This window comes from Tamandua tetradactyla, chromosome 26 (genome assembly GCF_023851605.1).
Source record: "Tamandua tetradactyla isolate mTamTet1 chromosome 26, mTamTet1.pri, whole genome shotgun sequence".
Taxonomy (NCBI): Eukaryota; Metazoa; Chordata; class Mammalia; order Pilosa; family Myrmecophagidae; genus Tamandua; species Tamandua tetradactyla.
In genome coordinates this window covers 7608931-7635229 of record NC_135352.1, presented here as the reverse complement: position 1 = coordinate 7635229, position 26299 = coordinate 7608931, and the positions used below count along the sequence as shown (strand labels likewise).

Below are 26299 nucleotides of genomic sequence, written 5' to 3'. Positions count from 1 at the left end.
AAAGCTTTCTGGTTGCTTCAAATAGCTAGGGAGTCATGCAGCGGGAAACCAGGTGATTTGCATCCTGAATTTCTGACCTAGAGGAATGTGAGGTTGGAACAAAGTTGCCCAGACTTATACCAAGTGGAAAAAGCGGTGTTCTTTCCAGTGATATACTGTGATGATGATTTAAAAAATCCAATTTCATTGGTTGTGGAGTATTTCATCCCAGATATTCATAACAATATCACTCCCAGCTCTTAGGTTTTGGTGGAGATGTGGTTAATTGCTTATATTATGCCTTACCCATATTTTAAGGGTAAGATCCATGGAAGAATGGAGACCGCGTTGCTTTTGATTACTTCACTTTTCCCAGCCCTTTGCACAACCACCGATGTTCAATAAATTTCTGAGTATTTGTCACGAATCAAGGAATGCCTGAAATATGCAATCTGAGTGGGAAGTAAGGGACTTCGTTCCACAGGCTAGCAATCAGATGACTTTTAAAATTGGTTCCATTATCTTGCTTTGTTAAATAGAGGGGTATTTTTGGAGTCTGGGTCTTTATTACTATTTCAGTATCCAGGCTGTAACCTGAGGATGCCTTCAGTGAGCCTGGAAATGGTGGTGGGGTTTACATCTTTAATGACCCTGCCCACCGTGCGCTTTTATAGGTATTCTTTATGTTTTAAAGTAGATCTCAGATCTCTCATTTTGGCTGTTTGGTAGCATTTTCTTTTCCCAAGTTGACTTCTTCTGGGGTGAACTTTGGATTGTGGTCATTTTTAGTACTCTCAACTCTCTGTAATGAGGTGATAGTCAAGGAATACTTAAGGATCATATAGGTTTTCTTCTAAGTAAACCTCTTTTTATAGACCAACAAATTATGATTAAACCAAAGTGTTACGTAACAGATGCCATCTGTTTGTTGGTAGTAAATTAGAATTCTTTCATTTAAATTTCAAATGAAATGAGGTACCTTATTCTAAGACCACCTTTCAATTATCTATGCTAATATTGGGTGGGATGTGAGGAAATGCCCTTGATGCATATGCTGCTGTATGATGTTTCCTTGGTGTAGTCACTGCCATTGCTTTCTGTGTTAAATTACAGTTTTTATGCATCCTGCAAATTTCTGTATTTTACACATGCTAATGACTGCAGCAGGTTATTGACAAACAAAAGGAGTGGAGATGTTGCTTAGAAATGTAAGCATGTGACGAACAAGGAAAGAAAGATGTTAGTTCGGGGAGAAAACAACTTGTATCATGAAATAGAAGAACTAAGGGAGGGGCACCCCAACTTGGGGGAATTGTGGATATTGGATGCAGAAGTTTTTTCCATCTGTGTCTTCCTCAGGTATTCAAGGAAAGAGAGGTTGGCCAGGGATGGTGTTTCGGTTTGCTAAAGCTGATGAAATACAACAAACCTGAAATGGACTGGCTTTTAACAATGGGGATTTATTAACTTAAAAATGTACAGTTCTAAACCTGTGAAAATGCCCGAATTAAAGCATCAACAGGATGATGCCTTCTCTACAGACTGGTTACTAACAAGCTTGGGCTCCTCTGTCAGATAGCAAGGCACATGGCTACATCTGCTGGTTCTTCTCTCCTGGGTTTCATTGCTTCAGCTTCTAGCTTTTCCACCTGTGGTTTTTTTCCTGTTTTCTGTGGGCCTAGTCTTAGCTTCTCTGGGGCTTTTTTTTTTTTTCATTCCGTATAATTCTATTTCTTCATTTATCTTAAGTTGTATCAAAATTATGTCAAAGAATATAAAATAATATATAATATTTGTTGTGACACACAATATCCTGTCCATAGCTTCCCCATCATGGTTCTTTCCCTCCCTGTGATTATCCACTTCCGGTTTTATTGGCAGTTATGTTGGGAGTATATCTCTGTATTTCTAAGTATCTTGCATGCATTTTGTTCTTTCATGCAACCCAAAACCCAGCACACCTATACAAGCTTTTCATCTGCCTTCCTCTTCCCAACATAGTTATCTGGTTTAGGTTATAGTTCTGAGATGAATCAATTTTTTCTATATTATTGTGTGATTGTCCTGATCTCTATTTTTCATAGAGTCACTACTCAGATATGTTTTGACCCTTGGGTTTCTTCTCAAATTAAGGAATGGGACCATAGCACTGACTCTAAGCTTTGGATGTGCAAAGTCTTCAAGGTGTGAACTTAGCACTAGTGTGCTCTGTCACGGCCATGTCCTTGAGGGTCCTCTGATGTCACTATAATTTAGTCTTGATCACAGAAAGTTTGACATCATTTAAACCCCAGTCTCCCATTATCTCCACTATCATCAGCTTCAAGCTTAAGTGATGATACACTTTTAAAATGCAATTTTATTGAGATATATTATCCATTCACATATCATCTAATCATCCAAATCGTGCAATCAGCGGCTCACCCTGTCATCATATAGCTCTGCCTTTGGCACTACAATCGATTTTTGAACATTTTCATTACTCTGTGAGCCTCTCAATTTCATCTCTTCACTTCTCTGTGGCTTTTATCTTGTTATAAAGGACTCCAGTAAGAGGAGTAAGATCTACCTTGAATGAGGTGGGTCACATCTCAAACGAGATAACCTAATTAAAAGGTCCTACCCATAACAGGTCTATACCCAAGGAATGGATTAACTTAAGAATATACTTTTCCGGGGTCCATAAAGCTTCAAAATCATCACAGTTGGGATTACGGTAAAACCTGGAAGAAGAAAATAGATTCCCCTGTAGCAGACTGGGAGAAAATATATCTAAGATGGGAATAGTTTGTGGTCAGAGGGCAGGGAAGGTGAGCTCCTGAGGAAGAGAGGATAGGTTTTAAATGTGTCAGGGTGTCTAGCCTACAACTTTGTACTATAAGATCATACTAAATGTCTGTTGAATCACTGAAGAGTAGCCCATAGGTGGCCACCAAGCAAACATATGCTCTCAAAACTAGTGAGCACCAAGCTTTAATTTATATTTATTTTCTTTTTGCCTATGTTACTGTAGTTTTTATGCATTGTCCTGCATTTAATAAACCTTGTTTCCATGCAAGCATATTGATATTAAACCTTGTAAGGCAATATAATATCTTCTCATCACAAAGCACAAGTTCTGCATATATTTGTGGATTTTCTGAGCTCCATTTTGGACCAATTATTGAAGCATCATCATCAGAATTATAACAAAATGAAATGGCTTAATTGCAGTCACTTTTTTCTCTCTTCCAATGCATTTTTAGAAAATGGGTAAAAGTCAGCAAGACATTGGTGCTCTTTTCCTGCTTCCACTTTACTCACTTGAGCGTTCATTTTCTGACTAAGCTGAATTTACTGAAGAGAAGGAATGGGACCTGAAATAAAGAAAAGCAATTCATTTATTTCGCTCCATGCTTTGGGTACATCTCTCTCCTGCTCAACAGAACTGCCCACTTCCAGTTCCAGAAAAGATTCCTTAATGTTTAATGTTTTATTAAATAAGCATCCCTCCCTTCTTCCAGGTGGAATGGCTGAAGAATGAGGAGCCCATCGACTCTGAACAAGATGAGAACATAGACACCAGGGCTGATCACAACCTGATCATCAGACAGGCTCGGCTCTCGGACTCGGGAAATTACACGTGCATGGCTGCCAACATCGTGGCCAAGAGGAGAAGCTTGTCAGCCACAGTGGTGGTTTATGGTAAGATCAGCCCAAAGGCCAGGAGTAAATGGGGAGGGCGGAAACCAGAGAAGTGGTGAGATAGAATCTTTTATTAAAACTTTCCATGTTCAGAGCCAAAAGGAACCGGGAGGCCATCCATGCCACACTTTGTCTCGCCTCCCCCATTTGGCAGGTGAGAAAACACCCCTCCTATTACAATTAATGTGTTTGTCATTCCACCCCAAATAGGACTTCATGAGATGTCAGTGACATTTTCAATCTCTCTCTTTTTAAAATAAATGAAAAGTTGTTTATTTTCTACCATTGTGTTTATATGTGGAAAAGATTGAGGTGAGCAACTTCTGCTTTCCAATTCTTCCCCAATGCAATATCCACCCACCTCCCCCACCCAGAGATGCTGTCAATCATTTCTTTTCTGGGCATACGAAATCCACCCATAACAAACATTACTACTTGTTGAACATCTCAGGCATTGTATAGAAGTTCCTGCTATTAAATGAAGGCATCCCCCTTCTCCTATTTTTGAAGCACTTCCAGTAATAAAAATTCAAATGCTGATCTTTCCTTTCTATCCTGTGGATTTTCAAGTGCTTTAGAGATATGTTGATGAGTTCTTTGTATTTTTCATAATTTCCTGGCAAAGGAAATTTTGTGCATCTCTCATGTTACAGATGAGTAGACTGAGGGGCAGAGATGAGGTTGGATCTCTCAATACTGTTGGATTACGATGGATGAGCCTGTTAGATCTGCACAGTCTCTTGACCCCCAGCTGCCCGACTCACAACACCTGGCACAGTGGCTTGCACATAGTAGGCAATCAATAAAAACATCTCTCCTTTTTTTCTCCTCTCCCCACTTTTCTCTCTCAGTGAATGGAGGCTGGTCTTCCTGGACAGAGTGGTCAGCCTGCAATGTTCGCTGTGGTAGAGGATGGCAGAAACGCTCCCGGACCTGCACCAATCCAGCTCCTCTCAATGGTGGAGCCTTTTGTGAGGGAATGTCAGTGCAGAAAATAACCTGCACTTCTCTTTGTCCTGGTGAGATATCTGAAGATTCCATTTTCCCTTTTGATCCACCAACACTTTTAAGCTGGTGTGAAGCAGTCAATATAAGCTTCCTTTCCAAAGTTAACCTCTCCCAAGTTCTTAGATTGGCACCTTTATCTAAGGTGTTGATGGGGAGCTCATTGTAATGGCAAGAGCATGGGTGAAAGACCTCTGTGCAATGTTTTGGGACCAGTTTTTTTAATGTGCAATGACACTGGATGCTCACCAACAGTAAGCCAAATGCTTTGGCATATTTTTATACTACCAGTGTTTGGTTGGGCTAACCCCTTCTCTCCTTGGGTTCTCCCAATTTATGGAGTGCATTTGTCTAATAGCTAGCAGAGATTAGGTGAGTTCTCTGCAAGCACAAAATAGCAGGTTGCAAATGTTTGACTCTGTCATCAGATACCTATCAACGAACTTTACCAGTTGTAGCTTTGTATTTTGTTTCAACACAATTGGCAAAGATTGTATATGATCACAACAGTCTCTATTTTATATTTGTTCTATGCTCCTCTTCCTTTCTGAATAAAAAGATACTTAATTTACCAAAGATGGCTTTCGTAAGTTACTTTGTTCATCTCTCACTGGCTCTAACCCAATTTATACAATGAGAAATAGATGAGAAGGAAGATGACTTTATTTATGGAAAGTATAATCTCCCACTGAGAAATAAATTGATCCTGGGTCTCACATGAACTACAGAATGTTAACTCCAAGGACATTAGACTAGAGCCTTATTTCTTTAAAAATTGAAATTCAGTTTCATTTAAAGCCACGATGAGGCTCTCGCTAGCACCATGTTCTCGGAATTTCATTTTATACTCACATTCAACAAACATTTATTGAGTGCTTACTATGTGCCAGGTACTGTGCAAGATAATTTTACACATGTAATATTTAGCTCTGTGTTGTGAGTTTTATGATCCCCAGTTGAGGCTATGTGATTTGCCCAGGGTTGTTCAGGCAATAAGTTGACAGAATCAAGATAAGGGCTCAGACATTTAATTGCAAGTTCAATATTTTTATATTAATCTATTCTTTACTAATTGCTTTGATTAAAAATTGCAATATCTTAACCCGCATAAGCATGGTTGGACTATCCCTCGGAGGTAATGGGACAATTGCTGCAAACGGTTGCCATAATCTCAAAAGTAGGTTTGATTTTTACTGGAAATAACTTTTCACTGTGTTCATTTCTACGGACAACAGCAATGCATGACCCAAGAAATTCTATTTATGTAAGTCCTGGTATCTTGGGGTTTTACTGACCTATTTTAGTTTAATACTATCAATATATTTGGGTTTAACTTTTTATTGTTTAGGGGCTCCTAGGGCTTAAAGATAGTTCATATTCCTCTCTATTCTAAACTGAAATGTCAACCCATAAGGATGTGGCTGATTAACAGTGGTTACTGTACACGGTGTCAATCCATCTAAGATGTAGTTGGGCATGAAAGACTGGCAAAGAATGAATAATGACATCATTATCCAAACCAAAGCCAATCTAAGGGCGCTGGTTGCTTGCCTCAATTCAGTAACAGGTCTCATCCTGAAATAGCAAACGAATTATACCACTGCTTTTGTTAGGGTATCTCTTTAGGAAAGAAACCATGGAGAGAAGATACATTGACATACAAGTTTGCTTTTGTTGTGGTGGTTATTTCTTTAAAATCCAGCTCTAAGAACAACAGCAGTCCTGGGGTGAGTCTTCTGACAACTGCTTGATTCATTCTAATGGTGGTTTCTTTTGTTTCCCTTTGAAGTGGATGGAAGCTGGGAAGTGTGGAGTGAATGGTCAGTCTGCAGTCCAGAGTGTGAGCATTTGAGGATCCGAGAGTGCACAGCACCACCCCCAAGAAACGGGGGCAAGTTCTGTGAAGGTTTAAACCAGGAATCTGAAAACTGCACAGATGGTCTCTGCATTCTAGGTAACACCTTCTGTTTAACCTCCTAAGTTAAACATATTTAAACATTTTTTTTTGTCTATAATTAAAAAAAAAAATCTCAGACCATTAATTTCATCAAAAATTTTATAACAAAATTTCTAAGAGCAAAAGGAAATAAGATATGGAAAAACAGACAAATGCATGTTTAGTAGAGATGGCAATTTAAAATATTTTATCACTGTGAGTGCAATACATGCATATACATATTAATCCAATGGGATGACATTTTAAGATAAACAATTTAAGAAATGTTTTAGATTTTTAGTTTAGCAACTCTCCCTATTCCTTTGAGGAGCCACCATATTTAGATTTGGTAAAATTCTGATATGGATCAATCTATGCTTATATTTCTCTATAAATGACTTCATAGCACTATAAAGCATTTAATAAAACTTCAGGGATTTACTGTATGGCATGGGATACATGTTGTCACTGTTATTTTACCAATGGGAAAAAATACACCTGAAGAGGCGGATAGCTTTGTGTCAGTTTTCTCTGGAAAACTAAGAAATAGAATGGGAGGATTAAATAGAGTCTAACAGAGACAGGTTTTAATTGATGTCATCCTTTGATTGCTTTGCGACCACTGGTGAGTTAGTTAACTGCTTAACTTCTCTGCATGGAAGTCCCCCAAACAGAGGACATTTTAGAGTTATATCATCAAATGATGGCTTAAGGCATCCCTGGTAATGTTTCCCTTAGGTACAGCTAAATAAAAAGGCAGATTTTGCTTGCAAGGAACTCTGGGGGATGATAGAGACTGGAGAAAATCTCCAGAAGCTCTGAAACAAAGGAAAAAAAAAAAAACCCAACACCAGCAAAACAAAAAGAATGAGAGCAGCTCTAGGCAAGACCCACAACCACAGAGGCCCAATGCGGGGTCCTACTGGTCAGTGAAAATGTACACACAAAGCCGTCATTCAGAAACAAGGAAGACCCAAGGCAGAACATCGGTAGGCTGTGCACCCTCCCACTTCTTAATGATAGTGCACCTAAATATAAAATGGGGTGTTTCTTTAAGAGTGACCCCCTCTGGCTCCATGGGGTGAGATCCCTCAATGTGGAGGCTACTGAAGGTGGAAAACCTTCACACCAAAATGGAGAAAACTGAACATGGTAAGGCAGGAGGCATCCAAGACAGAGTGAGTCTAAGCATGCTGCTGGGGAGGAAATTTTACATAAAAAAACCCCCAGAGAATAGCCCAGGATTTCAAAGGAAGGACAGAGGAAAGGAAATCCTCTTGTGGAGGGAAAACATTTACACATAATAGTTTCTACATATGCCAAGCATAAGTAATGGGCACAGAAAGACTCCAGAAAATCTGACCTGTTAAATATGGTCTATTCTAAAGGATCAGGATAAAGTGGAATGGCTGCTGAAGAAGAGTCTTAACACACAGCCAATCTTCAGTAAAACCCTATGCCACAGGAAGAAACTGACTTCCAGAATGAGCATATCAAAATAATCAAATACTCATCTATCAACAAAAGATCACAAACCATACAAAGGAACAGGAAGAAATGGTTCAAGGCAAAAATTTAAAACTTCAGAAGAAACACAGATATTAGAAAAACTAATCAAAGATATTCAATCAAATATCCTAAATCAATTCAAGAAAATAAAGCAAATATGGATAAAAGTGAAATAAACATAGAGATAGAGCTAAAGGATATTAAAAAGACAATATTTAAATAAAGAGAATTTAAAAGCTCAAAAAAGGAATACAGCAGAATTTATGGGGACGAAAAATACAATAATGGAGGTTAAAAATACATTAGAGGCACTCAGCAGCAGATTTGGACAGGCAAAGGAAAGAATCAGTGAACTAGAAGATAAGACAATGAAAATCATACAGTCACAAGAGCAGAAAGAGAAAAGAATTTTTCAAGTGAGCAGAACCTGAGGGACATGTGTTACAACATAAAACATACCAAAATATGCATTATGGGAACTCTTAGAAGTAGAGGAAGAAAAAGGAGCAGAAAGAGTATTTGAGGGGTACACAGGTGGTTCAGTGGTGGAGTGCTTGCCTGCCATGAGGGAGACCTGGGTTCAATTCCTGGCCCATGCACTGAAAAAGAAAGAAATTTGAGGAATGAATGGCAGAAAATTCCCCAAATCATAGGAAAGACATAAATATACATGTTTAAGAAACTCAATAAACTCCAGACATGATAAACCTTAATAGATGCACGCGAAGACACATGCTATTGAAAACCTCAAAAGCCAGAGATAAAGAGAGAATTCTGAAACCAACAAGAGAAAAGTAATGCTTTTCATGCAAGGAACTGTCTATAAGACAAGGTTCTGATTTCTCATCTGAAACCATAGAATCCTGAAGTCAGTGGTATGACATTTTTAAGGTACTGAAAGATAAATATTGCCACCCAAAAATTCTTTATCTAATAAAATTGTCCTTCAAAAGTGAGGAAGAGTTCATGGCATTCATGGATAAACAAAAACAGAGTTTGTCACCAAAAATACTTGCTCTATATCAAATTCTGAGGGGAGTTCTCAGGTTGAAAGGAAAGGACAAGAGAGAGGAGCTTGGAGCAATATAAATAAGTGAAGATCTCCACTAAAGGTAATTATTTAGGAAAACGCAAGCCAGTTTTGTATCCTCCATATATAACTCTAATACTCTTTATTTCCTGTAAGATTTAGAATACAAGTGAATAAGAAATAATCATAATTCCTTTGATGAGCATGAAAAATGTAAGAAAAGGTATGGTGTAACAAAAAGAACATAAAGATGAATTTAGAAGGAGAAACTTTGTATGCTATTGAAATTAAGTTGGTATCTTTCCAAGGTGGTAGGTTAGAGACTTGGGTTATTTAACACATACCCTGGGGTAACCACAAAGAAAGTACTTAAAAATATATATATAGAAATGGAAATGAATAGGGATTAATCAGTTACATCACAAAAGATACACTATGCAAAAAGGCTACAATAAAGGAAAACAGTGACATAAAATATATACCTTTTAAGAATTTAAGGGCAAAATGACTGAAGTAGTTCCTGCCTAACCAGTAATTACACAACATAAATGCATTGAACTCTCCAATCACATGCCATGGATGACACAATGAAAAATAACATAATCCAACAAGAGACTTAGACCCAAACGCACAAGTCAGTTGACAGTGAAAGGATGGAAAAAGATGATCCTTGCAAATAGTAATAAAATATGAGCTGGAATAGCCATACTTGTATCTGACAAAATAAAGTGTCAATACATCAAGAAGAAATAAGGTTACTAAAAAGTCTCAATATATTAAGAAGAAATAACTATCATAAACCTTTAAACACCTAACCATAGTGCTACAAAATACGTGAGACAAACATTGACAAAAGTAAAGGGAGAACAAGTCTACATTAATAGGTGGAGACTTTAATATACCACTTCATCAATGGATAAAACATCTACCCAGAAGATCAATATGGAAATGGAGAACTTGAGAAATCTGATAAATAAGCTAGACCTAATAGCTATACAGAGAAAACTGCACCCTGAAACAGCAAAATACAAGTTCTTCTCAAGTGCACATGGATTATTCTCCAGGACAGACCACATGCTATGTCACAAAACATGTCTCAATAAATATTAAAAGTTTAAAATTATACAAAGCATCTTCTCTGACCCCAATGGATTTAAACTAGAAATTAATAGCAGAGGGTGAACTGGAAAACTCACAAAAATCTAGAAGTTAAACACACTCTTAAACAATCAATGAGTCAAAGAAGAAATTACAAGGGAAATCAGGAAATATCTAGAGGCAAATGAAAGTGATAACATATCAAAACTTGTAGGACACAGCATAGGCAATGCTCGGAAGAAAATTTATAGTCTAAATGCTTATATTTAAAAAAGAAGAAAGCACAGAGACCTACCTACATAACTGGAAAATTAGTAAAAGAACAGTAAACTGAACTTAAAGTGAGCAGAAAGAAAGAAAGAAAGAAATATCACAGCAGAAATAAATGAAATAGAAGTTTAAAAATCCATAGAGAGGGTGGACCATGGTGGCTCAGCAGGCAGAGTTCTCGCCTGCCATGCCGGAGACCCGGGTTTGATTCCCGGTGCCTGCCCATGCAAATAAATAAATAAATAAATAAATAAATAAATAAATAAATAAATAAATAATGCATACATCAACAACCCCCTAATACTAAAGCCAGATAAAGATATCACAAGAAAAATAAACTATATCTGTCATGATTGTAGATGCAAAAATCCTCAACAAGATACCTGCAAACCAAACCCAAGAGCACATTAAAGGGATTTACACCATGATCAAATAGGATCTGCAATTATGCAGGAGAGTTTCAACATAAGAATATCAAACAACATAATACAACACATTAACAGAATGGAGGAACATGATCGTTTCAATTGATGCAGAAAAGCCATGACAAAATTCAACATTTCTTCTTGATTAAGAACAATTAGAAAACTAGGAATAGATGGAAACCTCTGTAACATGGTAAATGGCATATATGAAAAATCTACAGCTAATGTCATATTCAATGATGAAAAACTGAAAGCTTTCCCCATATTATCAGGAACAAGTCAAGGAAACCCATGCTCATCACCGTTATTCAACATTGTATTGGAAGTTTTTGCCATAGCAGTTAGTCAAGAAAAATAAATAAAAAGCATTCAAATAGGAAAAAAAAAATGAAATTCTTCCTATTTACAGATGATAAAATCCTGTACATAGTGAATCTTTCAAGATACACAATAAAGCTACTAGATCTAATAAACATATTCAGCAAAGTGGCAGTGTTCAAGATCAACATGCAAAAATAAGTGGTGTTTAAATACACTAATAGTGAACAATATGAAGAGTAATTAAAGAGAAAAAATCCAAACAGCCAAAACCATCTTGAAAAAGGATAAAGTTAATGGACTCATACTTCCTGATTTTAAAACTTCTTAGAAAGTTACAGTAATCAAAACAGCATGGTGTTGGCAAAAGCATACACCTATAGAACAATATAATCAAATTGGGATTTGAGAAATGAACGCTCACACCTTTGGCCAACCTAACTTTGACAAAGACGCCAAGTCCACTAAAGGGAGAAAAATAGTTTCTTCAACGTATGGTACTGGTAGAACTGGATAGTCATATGCAAAATAATGAAGGTGGACCCTACCTTACACTATGAACAAAAATTAGCTCAAAATAGGATCAAAGAACTAAATACAGGGGCTAAACTTATAGAACTCTTAGAAGAAAACAGAGAGATATCTTTAGGTCCTTGTGTTCTGCAGGGGGTTTGTAGACTGGTTGTATTTAAGATAATCACAATAATAACCTTTCCTATCAGCTACCAATTGGACCTGTTCTATGGGAAAATTTATGACTACTAGCCTTCAACCATTAGAATGACACATAGTATTAGAGTTACTGATTGAAGACAGACACTAGCTAGTCCCTAATGTATTGTATTTTGTATTGCAACATACAACCTTTTGTCAGTTGTATAAAAGTTATATTTAGTGCTGAAAGGAATTCTCAGCACTAAGGGTGCACTGGCAAACTTGGATGCCAACTCTAAAATCTAAGATGCATGTATGTACTGGTGAGGTTCAAAAGTATCATTCTTTCCTGAGCTACTCATAACCAGAATGCTTTAAGCATTTCGTTAGTTTATTGAATGACTCCTTCCCAAGAACCTTGGCCATGGTTGCTTTTAGCAGCACATATCACAGTGAGCATTTTGTTTCTATTTTCCTGTAGTTGAAATAAAGCAGCTAGGAAACAAGGAGGCTTGCGATATACTCGGCATTGGTGGTAAGCTCTCTACAGCCTCCCAAGTAGAAAATGCTACATGAGAATTTCCTCCTTTTTCTATCTATGCATTCCCTTTTTTACTGAAGCATGGTTCTTATGGCTTCCTTTGCTTCCATAGTATGCATATTAGGATGGCTGTCAAACATGATCATAGACACCTGCGGACAATAGCAACTAAGCTTTGTGAGGGAGTGAGGGAAACCTGTGAAGTCATAGCGGTAAATTAGATATATTTGCATTTCAGTGGGAAAGAGTCATGTTTATAAGAGTCAACAGAAGGAGTAACATTTCACTACCTCTTCAGGAAACAAAGCACAGCCATCTACGTAACTGAAACTTGAAGCAATCATGATGGAGAGTAGTCATCACTCTCCTGGCAGCTTCTCTATCAGAACATTTTTGGTGCAACTAGCTGTGCTCTGAGAGTCCAGCTCCAATGAAGCCAGGTTTGATTAAAATAGCATTTGGCAATAGCTTTGTGGAACAGGATCTTTGTGGGTAGATTTAGGTCATTTTACAATTTGGGAATTTCCTTCATCTTATTTTTCCTTTTATGCCAAATGTGACCCTAAGGCTATTCCTCAATCCTTAACTTCTTTTGGACGGCAAACAACAACATTACTTGGATCTGCATGACATATAATTCTTCAATTTTGTTTAGCTCTCAGCAAGGCACCTGGATTTCCAGAGGGCTGCATTTCTCTGGGAGATGGAGCTGCTAGCTTGGAATGATCACGTTAGTATTTGGGTATGATTGCTGCTTGGTCATTTGTGACTGGAGCATAGAACCTTAGTGTTGTACTATCATGGGTGGCCATACCTAAATCGTCTCAACAAGAAAATAAATGCCCCAAGGCCAGTGAGAGAAAACGTAGGGGATTTTGCCACTAGACATTAGTCCAAGGATCTATACTGTATGCATTAACTAAACATCCAAAGCTTTCAGGCTAGAACATTGCATTCCCAGAGAAAAATGATAGTTATATGATGCAATTGTCAAGAAACAAGAACTATGGATCCATATTTTCTGAGTTGGAATGCCAAAATCAGGTAGTTTTTTGCCCATTATCCTTTCTATCTGTTGAACATAACTGCTTCTATGCTCTGAGAATCTCAGCCAGAGGAAAAGAGCATGCACATATCTCACTGACAGGAACACAGGGTCAAAATTGAGGGCTATTAGTCTGATCCTGAAGAAGAGGCAAAGCAGCGACTTCCCTCTCTATTCCAGAAGATATGAGGCTTTGGCTTGAGAAAATTAAATAGATCTGCTTCAGAGGGGATTAGTGCTCAGAGGTGTGGTGAGATTGAAGCCCGAGACATACCACTGGAGCCTGAAAGAGGAACTCTTCAAGGTCTGAGCTACCTGATAGCTAATCCATCCTTCTTGCCAGAATATAAATAAGTCAGTTCAGCATTGACAGTTCAACCACTGAAATATCAAGTCTAAGGTGATTTGTTTTCATTTCTGTTGGGCACATTGATGGTATAGTTTCTGAATTGTTAATACAAACTTTTTCTCAGAATAAAGAGCCCTATACCACGGCAGGTGCAAGTGAAGGTCCCCAAGCTGAATCTAATAATCTAACTACAATTATCTATTGAATGTCCTATTAAATGACCCAAGGAAGCACCTGAAAAGGTGAGCTTGTAATTGCATCAAGTAATGGTTGCCTTCTTAAGCATTTTCTTTTGGACCATTCTAAGCATTACTGTTACGCATTATGTTAATTATTTGTGTTCATTTCCTGTATTTCCTAGGACACTGAATAAGAGTTTTCATCCAGGAAATAGCTCAGCACCTCTGAAGCAACTAGTTCATTCTTTCATCAGTGGGTTGCAGAATGCCCTGTATTTATAGAATTATTACATTATAGAATTATAATGGGTGGGTGTCCCTTTACTAAAACAAGACACATTGGTTCCTTTGCTGAAGCAATGGGTGGCGAATCATACGTGTCTCATTCTTAACCTTTGTATTGGATGAGTTCACATTTCAGAACCACTGATACTGCTCAATTGCTTCATCATAGTTAAACTCTATAGAGTAAAGGGAAAAACAGAAAGGAAATGGCATTGGCCAGATAACATCTCAGCACAATGCATTCTCATGTGGTCGTTTCCTACGGGTTGCTAATTTTCTCAAGTGGCTTTAATATTATGAACTGAATTTCTGTTCCATTTGTAGTACATAGTAGGAGCTCATTTTTACCTAAAATTTTTTTCTTAGAAATACCTAATAGCTGCCTTTCTACATAAAAAGCCATGGATTAATTCAGGGAGTTGCCTTCATGTAGTCTGAATAGCAAATGTGTATATAAATTGTAGACCCACAGATGTAATAAAGATGTAGATTTGGACACATGTGGTGTCATTAGCAGCTTAGCAACAATCTCTCCCCCGTGCCCCAGTAAACACTTTCCTATTATGGGAACCCAAGAAGAAGACCAGTGAGTAGCAAGCTTTAAAAGAGACAGAGTAGAGTGGTTTAGGACTAAAGTTTCCACTGTGCTTAATTAAAAATGAAAATAAATCAGAGATCTCTTAATACTCATATGTGAAAGCATCTTTTTTAATGCTACAGAACTAAAGCTGCCATTTTTGTTCCTCATGACAAAAAGACTTACACCTGAGTGCCATATCCTTCATGGAACTGAGTGTAAAGAGTGAATGAATAAACCACATAATTCCTGTAAGATTTATCCCTCTCATCCACCCATTATAGACTTTTCTATTTTGTGCCTTATTAAAAAAAGATAAAACTTTTCATTGTTTTTTCAACATAATCCCTCTCCCAACGATGATTGGCCTTCATCCATTTGTTCATGATTAATGTATATTTCATAAGCCATTAAAAATCTGTGACCTTTCTCATCAACCAGCTCTGAAATGCTTAAGATGCCTTTTGTTATCCAAAAGACACCATCTTCTTTTTATTTCCTCATGGACTTGGGCTATAATACCCAGTCATGACAGTGTAACTTACACAATAAATGAATTCTCAGGTAATTAATCTGCCAGTCTCTCTCTTCCTTTCCTTGCTATCCACTTTTACTACCTCCCCAACATATTTCAACATCTGCTTTTCCCACTAAGTTTACATTCTTTTGCAGAACTGGACAGTTAGTGCTGTTTTGTGCTTCAGAAACATAATCTCTGAAATGTTGTTTATCTCAGGCACATCTTAACTTTGCTCATTTTATGAGAGCATTTGAAATAAAACACCTCTGCTGTAAATAGGAAGGACTCCAAAACCAAATTTGGGCAGCTGGAGAGTAGGATACATGTACCTCCAGATCATATTACTCACAGAAAGAGGAAAGAGACAAAAGCAAAATAAAATAAAGCAATTTCAAGAAAGTGCAACCAAAATAAGAACAAGCCCCTGTGAGGATATTAACTGTAGAGAGACACTCATTAGAAAGCTTAAGGAAGTGAAAATTTAGTTTGGTTGGTGAGAATGTGAATCCATTATAAAGAAAAGAGAAAGGTTTTGTAGCTGATACCCCAAGAAGCACAGGAAGTACAGCATCTCTGAACTAGGGGATTTTCAAAGGCACAGGAGTTGAGCTGCCCTGATGCCATCCCAGGATGATCTGCCCAGGCAGATGTGGCTTTCAGAGACCATTCTGAGGACCTCCATGATTCTGAGTCGAAACCAGCAGTAAATTGATATTGCGTTTTGTTTTGTTTTCCATGGGCAGGCACCGGGAATCGTACCCGGGTCTCCAGCACGGCAGGCGAGAATTCTGCCACTGAGCCACCATCACGCCGCCCAAGTTGATATTGTTTTTGAAAGAGTTGAAATGGATATAAGCCTAGAAAGGTTGAAAGGGATGGACTTGAGCACTGGACTTGAATCATTCTCATCTTATGAAAAAAGAACAGGTTTAAGAATAAGAGCTCTGGGATCAGAGGCTCTGGAGCCCAATTCAATTGTTTGAGTTTGAATTCTCATCGCAATGCTGTGAGCAGAACAACCTGAGTTCTCTAAGCCTAAGTTATCATTGCATATAAAATAAAAAGTGTAATAATATCTCTAGTGAAGAGATCCTTTTAAGGAGGAAAGGAGTTAATTCATAAAAAGAACTAGCATCTATAGTAAGAACTTCATTTGTATAAATAGTAATGAGTGTACATGTCTGTTTGTGTGTGTATGTGTGTGTTTAATTAAAGGGATCCCCATGGTAGAAAAAAATATGTGTTCCATGTTCTCTAAAATATTGACAGCGTGAAAGTTTAGATCTTTTGTTAATACGTGTCCTAATACATCTGCTCAACATAGCATTTCTAATGAAATAAATTATACTTGTTAAAGTCTACAATAGGTACAAACTACGTTCTTTATACAAACCACGTCTAAGCAGTAATTTGAGACATACTTTAGTTGTAGGAAAAGAGAACTTGGTAGGACCTTAAAAATCCACAAGGATTTTTACACTGCCTGTCAAATAAGAGTTTCAATATCTATTCTCAGAACATCTGAGAAGTAACTAAATGAACAACTCTCAATTTTCCCGACTTCCTTTGCCCAACAACTGGGATTTGGACTTGAGGAAAAGGCCGACTTGGGGATCCCTGAGGTCTCGTCCAACTGTAAAATTCTATGATTCTAACCAATAGTTAAAAATACTCAAAGAGCATCAAAGACATAAATAAATAATATGGGAATAAAAGGGTATGGGATGTTTTAGATATTCTTTTTTATTTTTATTTTGTTCTATTTTTCTTTAAGTAATGAAAATGCTCTAAAATTGATTATGGTGATGAATGTACAGCTATATGATGAAACTGTGAGCCATGATTATATACTTTGGATGGATTATTTAGTGTGAGAATATAGCTCAAGAAAATTGCAGTTTTTACAGAAACCTTTTTGCACTCTTGAGATGCTGGCTAACCTTCCATCATTCTCTCTGATGCGTTAGTCCCCTCCCTTTATTGCAAGTGTCCTTTTCCTTCTTACGATAATCATTTTGAAAATGTCTCTCCTTATCAAAAAAGAAAAAGAAAAACCTCAAAGGAGTGGAAGGAAGAAAATCAAGGGACCCAGATGAACCACAAGTGAGAAAATCAGGGATATATAGGTTTCACTCATTTTGTAAACTGTTCTAATAGGCTTGATAGAAAATATTTTTTAGAAAGCAAGCTCTAATTTGCCAGCACAATTTCAGAATTCTTTTCTCATGGTGGTGGGGGGGACACATGCACACTATTACTGTATGTGATAGAATAATGCTTATAGTGATCTGCAGATCCCAGGAATACCCATCTGTTGCCAACCATTCTGGAACAATGAAATGTGTCACATGCCTAGCATTTCCCTTCCTCTACATTCACAAATCCCAAATATTGGCAATCTTGCTATTTTTTTTCCTTTTTTTCAAATGGTAGTAGCTTTAGGTGTCATTAATGCGTGACATTCAAAGCATCTCCTCTAATCTGGAAGCTTTCAAAATTCAGTCTATCTAGTCAGATAAAACAAACAGTCACCCATTTCATCAGTTCCATGAACCCCAAAGTCTATACTTGGAGTACATTTAATAAGGATTCAACAGTACCAAGCCCTGAGTAAGAAATATTAGTCTGCACCAGAGAAAGATTTAATGTCTGAGATCATAGAGTGGTCTGGCTGTAAAAGAAATGGCAAGAACCCAATCAGGAAAGTGATTTAAAACTGGGTAATCTACTCCTGTAAAGAATTCAGTGGCCTCTGGAGTGTGCTGAACAAAGTGAATTAATAGAGATAGAAGAAACCTTTTTTGTTTTGAGTCTACCTTTTCTCCTTAAATTACAAATTAAATATACATGTCTCTTCAAGGTCATTGAGAAAGGTGATGCATAAATGAAGATGGTATGAGCATCGTCAATAGTCACTATTATTAATTCCGTTCACCCCAGCCTTTCCCTTTCTCCAGGGGAAGTGCTAGTGTTATAAGACCCGGCTTTGTATGCATGTGTTTGGTACAGGGCATTGTATCTGTTCAGTGTAATTCAAAATCCTCATGATCATTTAGAGATAGATTATGGGATATTGAAAAGGGATCTGAACTGGGAGTCAAGAGTTCTGATTCCTGGTTCAGATTTTTTACTAACCAGCACATGACCCTGGGCAAATCTCTCACTATCCCATACCTTATGTTTATATCTATAAAATGAGGAGGCTGGGCAAGCTGATCTCTAAGTTTCATCCTAGATTTAAAACTTGAAATTATTATAATTTTATACCTTAAGTCAAATATATATATGTGTGAAATTCATATGAAAAAGTATGTCTGTGCTTTCAGTTCATTTGTTTTTTAACCAGTTTTGAGAATAAGTTTATTCTTATCTAATTAGATTAACCATTGGATTATTATTACACAGAGTGAGGGAGGGCAGCTTTTAAGTATCAAACAAAAGTTATTCCATTAAAATAGGTTGCCAGCATCACATATGGATTGAATCATCAAGCCCAGTCTCCTTAGCATTGTACTCCAATCATTTCATCAAGAGTAATTCATAAAGGTTGATTTCTGTCACCACAGTTTTTAAATAATTTAAATATTATCCCTGCCTTAAAGTAAGTAATCATCATAGCATTAATGAATAGTTTATTCCTGTTAGCTTGAATTGTAGACTCTGGACATTTCTGTTCAGTTTTAAATATATACTTCTATTTGGGGATAGACGGGAGAGAATGAAAATTTTTAAAAAAGCGTAGGATAGAAAAGGAATTTTCATATGCATTGTACTGAGTTGAAGCTGTTATGTACCCCAGAAAAACTATATTCTTTTAATCCTAATCCAGTCTTGTGGGGTCAGGCCTATTATAGGGTGGGATCTTTTGATTAAGTTGTTTCCAAGGAGATGTGGACCCCCCCCATTGGGAATCATCAAATCAGGGCTCTGATCAATCATTTCATCAAGAAGTCATTCACATAGGACATTTATGGATCCTGGCTTTGAAGTGTTCAAAACTGAAATTGCATGTAAGTTTAGTCACACAAAGCATGACCTTTTGACTAGATTGTTTCCATGGAGTTGTGGCCCCACTTATTCAAGGTGGGTCTTAATTAGTTTACTGGAGTCCTTTAAGAGGGCAACACTTTGGAGAAAGCTCAGATGCAGACATTGGAAATGCTTGGAGAGCTGACACAGAAAGTAGAGTGATGAAACCAGAAACAGACATCTGGAGATGCAGAAGGAGCTGAGAAGGCCTTCTGAACTGAGAAGCCAAGAGAGAAGGGCAGGAGACGTCACCATGTACCTTCCCATGTGACAGAGAAATCCTGGAATCAGCCTTTCTTGAGAGAAAGTATCCTCCTGTGGTGCCTTAATTTGGACATTTTCATGGCCTTAGAATTGTAACTTGTAACTTAATAAATCCCCTTTATAAAAGCCAATCCATCTCTGGTATATTGCATCCAGAAACTTTAGCAAGCTATAACATGCATCTCTCCTTGGGGCAGGTCAGAAACATTGCATTTATGACTTTCAGGATAATTTCTGATTAGAAATCTTTTGTAGACATGTGCTTAAAAGTGTTTGCTTCAGTTTCAGTTTTTTTTTTTACTCTATATATCTATGGCAAAAACACACCAACTCTTACAGAATCAGGGGGAGTCAGCAAAATGCTATGAAATCTATATATTTCAAAGATTTAACTCAAAAAAGAAATATGCAGATGTCCCTTGTGAATATGGTTATTATAAATAGATTTTGCTGAGTTTGGAGGTGCAAAGGGCATTCCTTTAGAGAGACTCCAAAGTTAAAAGAAAACAGGGGGAAAACTATATGTCCTAACTGCACACGAATCACGTTCTTTGGCTAAGAAATAATTTGGGAAGGTCATTGTCATCGTAAGTGACATCGCAGACCATCTGGTGTGATACCCTTCTGTCTTCACCTAATTAACATGACAGGATCCTGAACAATTTGTAGGTGGCAGATGTCAGTAGAGCTGTTTTCCATTTACTAACGTGCATCTTAGACCTTGTGAATTTTTATTCAGGTGGGTACTTTTGTCATCCAGCCCTGGAATTTCACTAGCCACCCAGATATTTTGAGGGAGAGTAGAGATTTCTATAATAGATATTACCAACTGGAGAACCCTGAGAGGAGTCTAAAAACTTCATATTCTCTGCACTTGTGTGCCCCCATGGACTGGCTCAGATCACATTTTAAAGGGAGATAATAGAGCTTGTGAAGTCTGCACAGGTTGGGAAGTGGGATCAGTGGGAGGTGGTAAACGAGCTAGAATTGAACTAACCCAGTAGTATGTCAGATAAATATGATCTCTCCAGAGTAATACCTGAACAGGATCTTAAAATATGCACTAGGAGGAAAAATACGAGGAGAAACTTTTAAAAACAGCGAGAAGTAGAGGGGTGCTATATTTCATAGTCTTTTGATTTTTCAGAGTTTTTGAATTAGATGAGTTTTAGGGTGTCTACAAGAGTGAGTGGTTGTGATTCTACGTGTTCTGTTGCCTAAATGAACTTTCCATTTAAACACTCAGCAGAGAATAGAATCCCCACTTGTCATCTTCAATGTCTGCCTGACATATTCAGGCACAGTGATGGTGCCAATGCAGAGCCAGCCTTGTGTTTATCTAATTATCCTCCAGTGCTAATACAAGGCAGATTTGCCAAGGCCTGGGATTTCCTGCAGCCTTGGCCAGCACTCAGAGGGCAAAACATCAGCTCTGAATTATTTCTCATAATGGGGGGAAAGGGAAAGCATGAATAAATGAAACATATTGACTAATCAATAACTTCCATTGCTTTTTCTTCCAATCAGCCAATAATCAAGCAAATAACTTTGAGCTTCATTTCCATTTTTCTTGCTCTAATTCTCTGGTAGCAGTGCCAATTCTTCATGAACTAATCACTTAAATGTGATATCCATGTTAAGGACCCATAAATGAAAGCAACTGCAAAAGTATAAAATAAATCAACACCTATGAAATAACTAGTTTTTGCAAAAAGTTACAGGTTGTATTTTGGTGACTATAAGGAACATAAATTGTCCCCAGAAGGGAGAAATCCCTGTGATCAGCATAACCACCAAAGATTACATGAAGGAATCAGAAAATGATCTGTGCCTGGAAGAGAGGACATTTTTATTTCAGTGGTTTGATATAAAGGGCCTCCCAAGGAGAGTTCAAAGCACTGAGGTAAACCTGGAGAATGAATAGTTGCACCTGACTAGAGCATTGGATTTCTATTCGGGTACAGCAGGAACTAAGTCAGATTTGGGGTGGTGGGACCAGTTAACAGAAGGCCACAAATGTGGGCAGAGTAGATGGGCATGATTTGAAGGATGTGTGGAATCATGGGAGATTCTTGAGTGTTGATGTTAGAGAATAATTCCAGGGAGCAGAAAATAGCTTAAAAATGAATATAAAAGAAAACTGACTATTACTCAGATTTCAGAATAAAAATCTTAAATAATTTATCTCTAGAGGATAAAATGAAAGATAGCAAATATCTTTTTTTTTTTTTTTTTTTTTTGAGTAGAAGAGGGTTTAAAAGCATATAATTGGGCAGGCCACAGTGGCTCAGCAGGCAGGAATGCTTCTCTGCCATGCAAGAGGACACGGGTTCGATTCCTGGTGCCTGCCCATGTTAAAAAAAAAAAGCATATAATTTGTGACGAAGGAAATAGTAGTCTTTAGAGATTAAAATGTGGGAATTGACTGATAAGTAAAATTAAAAAAGGACAAATGTGAACTCTAATGGCGCTGCCTAAGAGAACTGCTGCCTGGGCTTTATGTCCTGTTGCATATATTTACTCCACATCTATTCATACATGTGGATCTCAACAGCAATACACCCCAGTGTCAAACATAGCTGTACAGTACTCGAAGCTGATGGGAGCAGATTTCAAATGAAACCGAAAAGCTTTTGAGGAGTAGCCCCCCTGCCCCATTCAATGGGTTAGAATGCAACTGACCTGTCCACATGTACTGTCTCTGCTGAGACCTTCTCTCTCAGCAACCAGAGGATGTGAGTTGCAAGCAGCTGGCCATATTTGTTCCCTGATAGAGAAAGGATAAGGCTGAATTTAGGTGGGAGGTGGGTGGGGGAGTGGATAGGGGTACAGATACAAACAGCTCCTAAGAACAATGGATGTCATGGAAATGCTTTGGGAGCATCACAAATAACAGAGAAAGCCGAGAATTTAAAGGGGGTGAAAAAGAAATGATTTACCAGCAAAACTTAAAAAGGTAGATTGTTCTGTCTCTTATCTATCCATGTACATTTCTATTGATCTTCTATCACATAGATATCTAACCTCCCCCATACACACACAGACACAAAGTAATATTTACATTTCCGAAATGACAAAAGCAGATTGTAGAACAATTTACGAAAGATAATTCCACATTTCTGTACATAAGAATGATCAATTATTGGCAATTCCAAGTGATTTGGGGCTAGTATATACATATAAGTATGTAAGTATATAGAATGTTACCATAGGGGAAAAAAAGCCTAGACTTTTTATGTGTAGATAACTTCACATGAACAGTGGTTTTCTCTTGGTGGTGGAATTATGGTTTTCCCCATGCTGCTTGACTGTATTTTTTTTTTAAGTTTTGGGTGCAATAACTGTGTAGTAACTATATAAATAAATAAATGCTTTTCAAAGAAAGCATGACCATTTAAAGCACTATCAACATAAAATTAATTTTAAAAATCACTCCTGCATCTTTAACTTGTAAAGACAGAAAATGATTACAAGAATGAGTTATAATTATTTATCATCAGTTCCCATTCTACCCAGACGGTACTTCTCAGTGCCCAGTTAGACTCTGGGAAAACCACTGTTATCTTTTCAAACTACTGATCAGTTGTCTCAGTCCCAAAAATCACAATCTTCTGATTGTAAGATCTAGGAGGGACCCTTCTGGGTCCATCTGTTTAGCATAGCTACCACCAAAGACTAACTTGAATTTGAAGAAGCAAAGACTAACTGAATTTGACCTCAGAGAGTCCCCAGAGATGTTACCAGCAAATGGTGCTCCCTTAGAAATCACAAAAACACAACCCCCAATTAATCAGGATCTCTTGGAGGGGGGCCCAGGCACGGGTACTTTTGTTAAAGCTCCCCAGGTGATTCTAAAGTGCTGCCAGCAATGAGAACCACAGCCCTAATGGATTAATTTACCAATGGGTCATTTAAACGCAGCCTTTGGAGAGAAATAAAACTAAAGCACAGAGAACTTGGTACACCAAGGCCAAATGGACATATGGCCCTGAGCCTTGTGAGAAAGTGATTATTCAAACAGAATAAAAGGTCATGAAATGTGTGGGGAGAAGGGATTTTTTGCAAAAGATGGTGCCATTCATGGGTAGCCATGGAGATGCATAGAAAAATGCTCTATGGCAGCAGCTTACTGCGAGGATACCTGTATCTCACAAAATCCAGCAGAAGACAATTTGGATGCTGAAGTCAGGGAACTAAAGATCTCCTGGACACCAGAAGCTCCCTGCCTTTTCCATAAGAGGATGCCCGCAGACACAGAGGGCACTCTGGCTTAGCATAACAACAGTAGAGCACTTAATAGGTTTTACCCGGCTTTAGGGAATCATTTCAAATGATGTATATGGAATGTCTTTGGTTGTTATTCCACAGATTTACAGAGACTAAAGCTGCAGAGCCTGCAGGCATGTACCCTTCCTTTTATATAATAGGAAGCAAATCTTCACTTGTCATTAGTCTTATAATGGCAGGGCCAGGACTAGACGCAATTTTCCTAACCTCCATACAAGGACACTTGAGGAGTCTCTAGAACTTCTGATTTGGCATTGTGTCTTGTCTCCAGTGAGAGAAGATGTTGATTATGACCATAACATGTTGAAATGTTAATATAATTTTGTTAGTTGCTATTTCTGGATGCCAAACATGCCAGCCGTGAGCTGGCAGCTTTGAATTTATCGTACTTATTTGTCAGTACCAACATGCAAGATATTAATAGTCCCATTCTATGGTTGAGAGCAATGAGCACCACATAATTCTAGATTGAAATCCAGGTCAGATGTCCCCTGAATCACAGGGCTAGTGCCCTATCTCCGGCTCCATGTACTTGGGAACTTGGTTCTGGGTCTTTCAACCCCATTCACTCTGTTTCTTCTTTCAGAGATATCCCTGGTAGACCCTACCACCCCATTTTCTTCACAGCCTTGCCATATTAGATTTATTTATTTATTTATTTTGGAGAGTTGTTGTGTACCTAACCATTTTTCAAAGGACTTTCATTTTGCTACCCAGCAGAATCTTCCATCTTGTGGTTTTGAAAGAAGAACATACTGTTAAATTCAGCCAGAGCTCTAAACAGATGTTCTAAAAGTCTTGTGTAGTTCTAGCAGTGCATCACTTTCCCACATCTTCGCCTTGGTCTGCCAGCATCACTGTGCTTATGCCAAATGCTTTCAGATACCAAGCAATAAACAGAAACTGAAGTTAGGTTGAAACCAACAGTCATTTTCTTCTAATTCTTGAGTGCATTAGCATCTGGACTTCGGGAGGTACTACCTGCTCTCAGGAAAACGAGTGGCATTGAATCTGGGCATTAAGGAGAACACAGGTGTTCTCTGTTTTAAGATACCTAACTTTGTAGAAAACTGAATATGGGCAATCACCTGGGATGAGTTATTAAGTTTTATGAGGAACTTTCATTTTAAAGACATATTTGCCAAAAATTACCTTGTACTGGCTAACTTTCCTCTTAGATTTAAAAAACAAAACAAAACAAAATGGTGACCCATTTGCAAGAGGGGAATTTACATGCGACTTTTAAAAGCTACTTCCACAACAAATCAGACAGCAAAATATTCTAGAGCTATATGAAAAGCACATTCCATTTGTATATTGAAAGGGTTTTTCATCAAAGTCAGTACCAAATGTGGGAATGGGTTAAGGTAAGAGTTATTCCATGGAGGACTCTGAATTTAGCTGCATCTGTCTGCCTGGGGAGGGTTGCAGTGCAGTCAGTCAGATAATCTTTAGTTTCTCAGATGTGCACTGTGCTACATTTGATTCAGCTAAAGACGTGATCCAAAATGACAGAGTCTCTCCCCACTTGGCTTGCCTTCAGGCAAACAGGGGAAAGGGACTATGTCAGGTGACCTTTCAAGGTCCCTCTACCTTTGTGTCATTCTGTGCATCATGAGCAACCTTGCTAGTCTTTGTAGTCTGACAGCGTTCCACGGAAACCTTCAGAAGGGACCAACAAGATGGCTAAGCCACCATGCAAAGCCTCTGGTCTCCTGATAGTGTAGGATGTCTGAGCTGTGGTCTTCCCAGATTCTGCACTGCAGTGTGGTTGTATTGTCTTAGGAGAGAGACCCAGCAAAGGGAGTGAGTAGTGAAGGGACTGCAGTACAAGATGGAACATGAAGGTTAGGTGCCAAGTTTCAAAGGGATTTTCAAAGTCAGATTACTTGGTGAATGGTGGTGAGGAGGAAGAAGGTGCTGGAGAGAGTTCAAACTGTACCTCTCCTGAGCTCTGGCTTCTGTGTTCTGCTTAACTATAAAGCTGGATGTCTTTACCCACCTCATGGGATCTGTGTGCTGCTAAAAACCATGGTCATCCAATGACACCTTTTCCATCGAGAGAGATGGTATAGATTTGACCAGAAAATGGAGATGTGAAACAGAGTAATTTTTTAAAATCAAAACTCCAACTGGCTTACAATACCACACCCCAAACCAGGCAGAGCTGGGAACTTTTTATCCAGGCCGTGATTATTGCAAACCATGCCAAGATTCCTTTTAAATATTTATTCACTGGTTCATTTTTCTATCATCAGATAGAGTGAAATGGCATCCCTTACCTGAGTATATAAAAAGAGACAGGCTGCAAGCTC

General features: G+C 38.0%; 1 protein-coding gene across 8 annotated transcripts in view; it reads left to right on the top strand.

The window, feature by feature from the left end:
* UNC5D (unc-5 netrin receptor D) overlaps window positions 1-26299 on the top strand; it is a 523673-nt gene that overhangs the window by 413213 nt on the left and 84161 nt on the right. For 4 of the 8 annotated variants that reach the window (XM_077144156.1, XM_077144154.1, XM_077144155.1 and 1 more), the window contains exons 5-7: window positions 3483-3663; window positions 4515-4682; window positions 6458-6622. In XM_077144156.1, the coding sequence (XP_077000271.1) occupies window positions 3483-3663; window positions 4515-4682; window positions 6458-6622 (514 nt within the window). The remainder of the gene's footprint in view (window positions 1-3482; window positions 3664-4514; window positions 4683-6457; window positions 6623-26299) is intronic. The other 4 variants (XM_077144160.1, XM_077144158.1, XM_077144159.1 and 1 more) reach the window with 1 other exon arrangement.